We start from the raw sequence: 7,469 nt of genomic DNA on the forward strand, positions 1-7,469 counted from the left end.
GGGAGTGGGAGAGGGAGAAGCAGACTTCCAGCTGAGCAGGGAGCCCGATATGGGGCTCAATCCCAGGACTCTGGGATCATGACCTGAGCCGAAGGCAGACACTTAATGACTGAGCCACCCAGGCACCCCTGAACCACTTGAAATTCTTGGTCAGTTGTTTTCCATACAATTTTAGGGTCAGCTGTTCCATTTCTACAAGGAACCCTGCTGGGATTTTGATTGGTTTTGCATTAAATCTACCAATCACTTTGAGGGGAATTGAGATCTTAACAACATAATGTCTTCTTTTTTTGTTTTTTTAAGATTTTGCCTATTTGAGAAAGAGAGAGAGCATGAGCAGGGGGAGAGGCAGAGGGAGAGGGAGAAGCAGACCGCCCCCCCCCCCCCCGAGTGGGGAGCCTGCTGTGGGGCTTGATCCCAAGACCTGGGATCATGACCTGAGCCAGGCAGACTCTGAGATCACAACCTGAGCTGAAGGCAGATGCTTAACTGACTGAGCCACTCAGGCACCCCCACATAATGTCTTCTGATCCATAAGCATAGTATGTCTCTCTCCGTATTAGGTCTTTAAAATTTTCTGATTATTATCATTATTTGATAAGGCATATTCTTTAATCCCCGTCACCTATTTCACCCATCCCCCAACCCACCTCTCGTCTGGTAATCATCAGTTTGTTCTCTATAGTTAAGAGTCTGATTCTTGGTTTCTCCCTCTTTCTCTTTTTTAACCTTTGCTCATTTTTTGTTTGTTTCTTAAATTCCACATAAGAGTGCAATCATACGGTATTCATCTTTCTCTGACTGGCTTATTTCTGTTAGCATTATAGTCTCTTGCTCTATCCATGTTGTTGCAAATGGCAAGATTTCATTCTTTTCTTTTTTTTTAAGATTTTATTTATTTATTTGAGAGAGAGAGAATGAGAGATAGCACGAGAGGGAAGAAGGTCAGAGGGAGAAGCAGACTCCCTGCTGAGCAGGGAGCCCGATGTGGGACTCAATCCCCAGACTCCAGGATCATGACCTGAACCGAAGGCAGTCGCTTAACCAACTGAGCCACCCAGGCGCCCGGTTTCATTCTTTTCTTATGGCATATATCTATCATCTATCTATCTATCTCACATCTTCTTTATCCATCCATCTGTCGATGGACACTTGGGCTGATTCCATAATTTGGCTATTGTAAATAATGCTGCAATAAACACAGGGGTGCATGTATCCCTTTGAATTAGTGTTTTTGTATTTTGGGGGTAAATACCCAGTAGTGTGATTCCTGGATAATAGCATAGTTCTATTTTTAACTTTCTGAGGAACTTCCATACTGCTTTCCACAGTGGCGGCACAAGTTTGCACAAGTGTTCCTATTTTTCCACATCCTCACCAACGCTTTGTTGTTTTTTAAATTTAATTAATTACTTTTTAATTTTTTAATTTATATTTTTATTTTTTTTGTTTTTTGATATTATTTATTATTTTAAGAATTTTTTGGTGTATAGGTCTTATATTCTTTCATCAAGTTTATTGCTAAATATTTTATATTTTTGATGCTATTATCAATAGTATTTTTAAAATTTCAATTTCTGATTGTTTAATGTCAGTATCTAGAAATACAATTGATTTTTAAAAATAGATTTATTTTTTAGAGCAATTTTAGGTTTATAGAAAAATGATGCAGAAAGTAACAGTTCCCATATACCTCTACCCCTTACCCTCTTTCCCCTATTATTTTTTTTAAAGATTTTATTTATTTATTTGAGAGAGAGAGAGAGAATGAGAGATAGAGAGCACGAGAGGGAAGAGGGTCAGAGGGAGAAGCAGACTCCCTGCTGAGCAGGGAGCCCGATGTGGGACTCGATCCTGGGGCTCCAGGATCATGACCTGAGCCGAAGGCAGTCACTTAACCAACTGAGCCACCCAGGCGCCCTCCCCTATTATTTTTTTAAAGATTTATTTATTTGAGAGAGAAAGAGTATGTGTGCCCATGCACTAGTGGGGGGGAGGGACAGATGGAGAGAATCTTCAAGCAGACTCCCTGCTAAGCAGGGAGACTGACTCAACTTGAGGCTAAATCCCACGAGCCATGAGATCATGACCTGAGCCAAAATCACTAGAGGGACACTTAACTAAGCCATCCAGGCACCCCTTCCCCTAGTATTAACATCTTGTTTTAGTGTGGTACATTTGTTATAATCTATGAACCAATATTGATGCATTATTATTAACTAAGGTCTGTAGCTTATACTAGGGTTCACTGTTTTGTACATTCTGTGGGTTTTGATAAATACATAATGTCATGTAATCACCATTACTGTATCATACAGAATAGTTTTATGGCCCTAAAAAATCACCTGTGCTCCACTTATTCATTCCTCCCTCCTCCTGAATCCCTGGCAACCTGATCTTTTTACTGTTTGGTTTTGCCTTTTACAGAATGTCTTATAGTTGGAACCATACAGCATGTAGCCTTTTCAGACTGGCTTCTCTCACTTAGTGTTAGACATTTAAGTTTCCTCTATGTGTTTCTGTGGCTTGATAGATCATTTCTTCTTATTGCTAAATGATATTCCATTGTTTCAATGCGCCACAGTTTGTTTATCCATTCATCTATTGAAGGATATTTTAGTTGCTTTCAATTTTTGGCAATTACGAATAAAGCTGGTGTAAACATTCATATGCAGGTTTTTGTGTAAATGTGATTTCAACTCACTTGGGTAAATACCTAGGAGTGTGATTGGTGGATGGTGAACCTATGCTTTTTTGTAAGAAACCACCAAACTTCATTCCAAAGTGGCTGTACTATTTTTTTTTTTAGGATTTTATTTATCTGAGAGAGAGTACAAGCAGTGGGAGCTGCAGGCAGAGCAAAAAGCAGGCTCCCCGCTGAGCAAGCAGCGAATGCGGGGCTCAGTCCCAGGACGCTGGGATCATGACCTGAGCCAAAGGCAGACGTTTAAACTACTGAGCCACCCAGGTGTCCTGTGGCTGTACTATTTTACATTCCTACCAGTAATGAATGAGAATTCCTGTTGCTCCACATACTCACCAGCATTTGTTGTTAGTGTTTTGGACTTTAGCTGTTTTAATAGCTGTGTATGGCATCTCATTACTGTTTTAATTTGCAATTCCCTAATGACACATGATGTTGAGCATCTTTTCACATGCTTATTTGCTACTTGTATATCTTATTGGTGAGGTGTTTGTTCAGATCTTTTGCCCATTTTTAATATTTTTTTTTAGTTTTAAGAATTCTTTGTATATTTTAATTAATTAATTAATTTTTAAAGATTTATTTATTATTTTAGTTAGAGAGTGAGCAGGGGGAGGGTCAGAGAGAGGGGGAGAGAATCCTGAAGCAGACTTCCCACTGAGCATGGAGCCCAACATGGGGCTCAATCCCAGGACCCCAAGATCATGACCTGAGCCGAAATCCAGACTTGGCTGCCTAACCAACTGACCCACCCAGGCATCCCTATTTATTTATTTTTTAAGTAGGCTCCATACCCAGTGTGGGGCCAAGATGGGGCCCAAACTCACTACTCCAAGATCAAGACCTGAGCTGAGATCAAGAGTCAGATGCTTAACCCACTGAGACATCCAGGTGCTCCAAGAATTCTTTGTATATTGTAGATACAAGCCCTTTATTACATATGTGTTTCAAAAATATCTTCTCCTAGTCTGTGGCTTGTCTTTCCATTCTGTTAATACAATTGATTTTTAAGTATTGACCTTGTATCCTGCCACCTTACTAAACTCATTTTTTCTTAGGATTTCTTAGAATTTTCTACGTAGATGATCAAGTCAACTGAGAATAAAAACAGTTTTACTTCTTCCTTTCTCTTTTTTTTAAGGGGGGAGGGGCAGAGGGAGAGAGAGTTTCTTTTGTTTTGTTTTTTGAGAGAGAGAATATTAAGCAGACTCCACACCCAGCCTGGAGCCCCATGTGGGGCTCTATGTCACTACCCTGAGATCATGACCTGAGCTGAAATCAAGAGTCTAACACTTATTAACCGATTGAGCCATCCAGGTGCCCCTCCTTCTTCCTTTCTAATTCATATGCCTTTCATTTCTTTTTATTGCCTTATTGCATGGGTAGACCTTTAGAACAATGTTGAATGAAAGTGGTGAGAATGACATTTTTGCACTGATCCTGAGATTAGGGAGAAGGCATTTTGCTACGATATATGTTACTGTAGATTTTTTATAGATGCCCTTTATCAAACTGAGAAAGTTCCCTTTATTTTACATCAATGGGAGTTTTATCCTAAATGATGGTAGATTTTGTCAAGTGCTTTTTCTGCATCTAATGTGATGATCATATGATTTTTCTGTTAATGTGATGAATTACAGTTACCTATTTTTGAATGTTCAAGCAGCCTTGCATTCTTGGAATAAGCCGCACTTAGTTGTGGTATGTTAGCCTTTAAAAAATACTGTTGGATTCAATTTGCTAAAATTTTGTTAAGAATTCTTACATCTTTGGGGCGCCTGCATGGCTCAGTTGGTTAAGTGTCTGCCTTTGGCTCAGGTCATGATCCCAGGGTCCCAGGATTGAGCCCGACATCGGGCTCCCTGCTCAGCGGGAAGTCTACTTCTCCTTCCTCTGCCCCTTCCCCTGCTTGTGCTCTCTCTCTCAAATAAATCAATAAAATCTTTAGAAAAAAAGAATTCTTGCATCTTTTATGAAAGATATTAGCCTGTAGTTTTCTTTTATTATAATACCTTTGTTTTGGTATTAGGATAATGCTGGTCTCATAGAATGAGTTAGGAAGTATTTCCTCAGTTTCAACTTTTCAGAAGAGTTTGTATAGAGTTGATGATGTTTATTCCTTAAATATTGGTAGAGTTAACCAGTGAAGCCATCTGGACTTTGAGTTTTCTTTTTCTTTTTTTTTTTTTTAATTTTGTTACATAAATTAACCCATTTATTATAGGCTAGTAATGTTTCAAATGGTGAAGCTTCTACTGGTCTTTCAACTCCTTCAGTCTTCTGATAGCAGACTTTACTGTGACAGCAGAAGTGGTGTTGTAGGTCCAAGCGCCACCAGCGACGGTTTTCATGCAGGAGCCACAATGCCAGATCCCCACAGCTCGTCTTTTCATCTTTGTTTTGCCACAGAAGGAGCAAGTGTACTTGGCGTGCTGGCTTATTTCAATCTTCTTCACCATTTTCCTGAGGGAGGCACCATAACGGGTCCCGTATTTACCCACGATTCCGACCTTCTTGGTGCGTTTAGCCATACCGCCGCAAACTATGTCCGAGCCCAGAGAGCTGGACTTTGAGTTTTCTTTGTGGGAAAGTTTGTACCCACAAATTCAGTTTCTTTAACATAGAGCTTTATCTTTTTAAATTTTTTTAAAGATTTTATTTATTTATTTGACAGAGAGACAGCGAGAGAGGGAACACAATCAGGGGGAGTGGGAGAGGGAGAATCAGGCCTCCTGCGGAGCAGGGAGCCCGATGCGGGGCTTGATCCCAGGACTCAGGGATCATGACTTGAGCTGAAGGCAGACGTTTAACCGACTGAGCCACCCAGGTGCCCCAAGCTTTTTCTTTTTTAAAAAGAAAAACAATTTCTTTTTTGTAGAGCTATTTAGGTTATTTTTTTTTCTTGAGCAAGTTCTGTTTATATCTTTCAAGGAATCTGTGCATTTTATCTGACTTGTAGAATCTATTAACAAAAAGTTGTTCATTATGTAACGTCATTTTCCTTTTAACATCTGTAGTATCTGTAGCGATGTCTACTCTCACATCCCTGATATTGGCAATGGGTGTCTTCTCTCTTTTTCCTCATCCGTCTGGCTAGAGGTTTATCTATTTTACTGATTTTCTCAAAGAACCAGTTTTTGGTTTCATTTTTATTTTATTTTTTTATTTTTTTACTTTTTTAAAAGATTTTATTTATTTATTTGAGAGAGAGAGAGAGAATGAGAGAGAGAACATGAGAAGGGGGAGGGTCAGAGGGTGAAGCAGACTCCCTGCTGAGCAGGGAGCCTGATGTGGGCTCGATCCTGGGACTCCAGGATCAAGACCTGAGCCGAAGGCAGTCGCTTAACTAACTGAGCCACCCAGGCGCCCCTCATTGATTTTATTTTATTATGTTATGTTAATCACCATACATTACATCATTAGTTTTTGATGTGGTGTTCCACGATCCATTGTTTGCATATAACACCCAATGCTCCACGCAGAACATGCCCTCCTTAATACCCATCACCAGGCTAACCCATCCCCCCAACCCCCTCCCCTCTAGAACCCTCTGTTTCTCAGAGCCCATAGTCTCTCATGGTTCATCTCCCCCTCTGATTCCCCCCCTTCATTTTTCCCTTCCTACTATCTTCTTCTTTTTTTTTTTTAACATGTAATGTATTATTTGTTTCAGAGGTACAGGTCTGTGATTCAACAGTCTTACACAATTCACAGCACTCACCATAGCACATCTCCTCCCCAATGTCTATCACCCAGCCACCCCATCCCTCCCACCCCTCACCACTCCAGCAACCCTGTTTGTTTCATTGATTTTTTTCAGTGGTTTTTACGTTATTAAAAGATAACAGTAGGGGCACCTGGGTGGCTCAGTCAGTTAAGCTTCTGCCTTCAGCTCAGGTCATGATCTTGGGGTCCTGGGATTGAGCCCCACCCACATCGGGCTCCCTGCTCAGCAGGGAGTCTGCTTCTCCATCTCCCTCTCCCTCTGCTCCTCCCCCCTGCTCGTGCTCTTTCTCTATCTCTCAAATAAATAAATAAAAAATCTTTTAAAAAAAGGTAACACCAACAAACAAAGAAGAATATGTGACAGAGACATATGTGGTCTGTGAAGCCTAAAATATTTTCTATTTGACTTTTTATAGAAAAAGTTTATTGACTCCTGCTCTAGACCTGGATGACTGCATAATTATAGATGTTTTCCCTTCATGCCTAGATACTCAACAAATCTGCCTGGAAATAAGAGAAATGAGGCAGAAAAAGGCTAATGATCACTTAAATGTAAGTGCCATAGGGTGCACTTAGGTTGCAAAGCAGCCTGAATTCTGTTCCTCTGGTGATGTGAGCAGATGGAAGGGAAGGGAAGGGGTAACATGGGAGAGGAGGTGGTAAGTATTCCGGGAATAGGACTTCCTAGGATTCAGTAGTGGCCTGAAGAATGTTAAGGGGACTTACCTGGCCTCTTATTTCATCAGCAGTAAAATGAAGGTGATGCTGGTGTAGTCCCCACAGGGACAATGGAGGTGGGGAAGGTGGCCAGACTTGGGGATGTGTGGGAAAATCGAACAGAGAGGATTTGTTCATGGACTTGATGTATGGTGAGAGAGAAAGAGAGGAGTCTAGGATGAACCCTGGATTTTGGCTTGAGTGCATGGAAGGATGGATTTGTTGCTGAGATGGGGAAAGTAACAGGAGTGGGCAGTGGGGATCAACAGTTAGGTGGCTGTGCCTCTTGAGTTTGAAGTTAGCTTATTTTTTCCATTGCCTT

General features: G+C 40.8%; 1 protein-coding gene across 1 annotated transcript; it reads right to left on the reverse strand.

Moving 5' to 3' along the window:
* Window positions 1-4,880: 4,880 nt before the first annotated feature.
* Window positions 4,881-5,262, reverse strand: LOC112821495 (large ribosomal subunit protein eL43). Its single transcript, XM_025868764.2, has one exon. The coding sequence runs from the start codon at window positions 5,233-5,235 to the stop codon at window positions 4,957-4,959; it is 279 nt and encodes a 92-aa protein (XP_025724549.1). The 5' UTR covers window positions 5,236-5,262; the 3' UTR covers window positions 4,881-4,956.
* Between the last annotated feature and the right edge of the window lie 2,207 nt (window positions 5,263-7,469).

The sequence above is a fragment of the Callorhinus ursinus genome, unplaced genomic scaffold (assembly GCF_003265705.2).
Source record: "Callorhinus ursinus isolate GAN/ISIS: 27379988/994484 unplaced genomic scaffold, GSC_fseal_2.0 scaffold10, whole genome shotgun sequence".
NCBI lineage: Eukaryota > Metazoa > Chordata > Mammalia > Carnivora > Otariidae > Callorhinus > Callorhinus ursinus.

Coding starts and splice junctions, on each gene's coding strand:
- LOC112821495 (XM_025868764.2), bottom strand. CDS start 5,235: ATGGCTAAACGCACCAAGAAGGTCGGAATCGTGGGTAAATACGGGACC.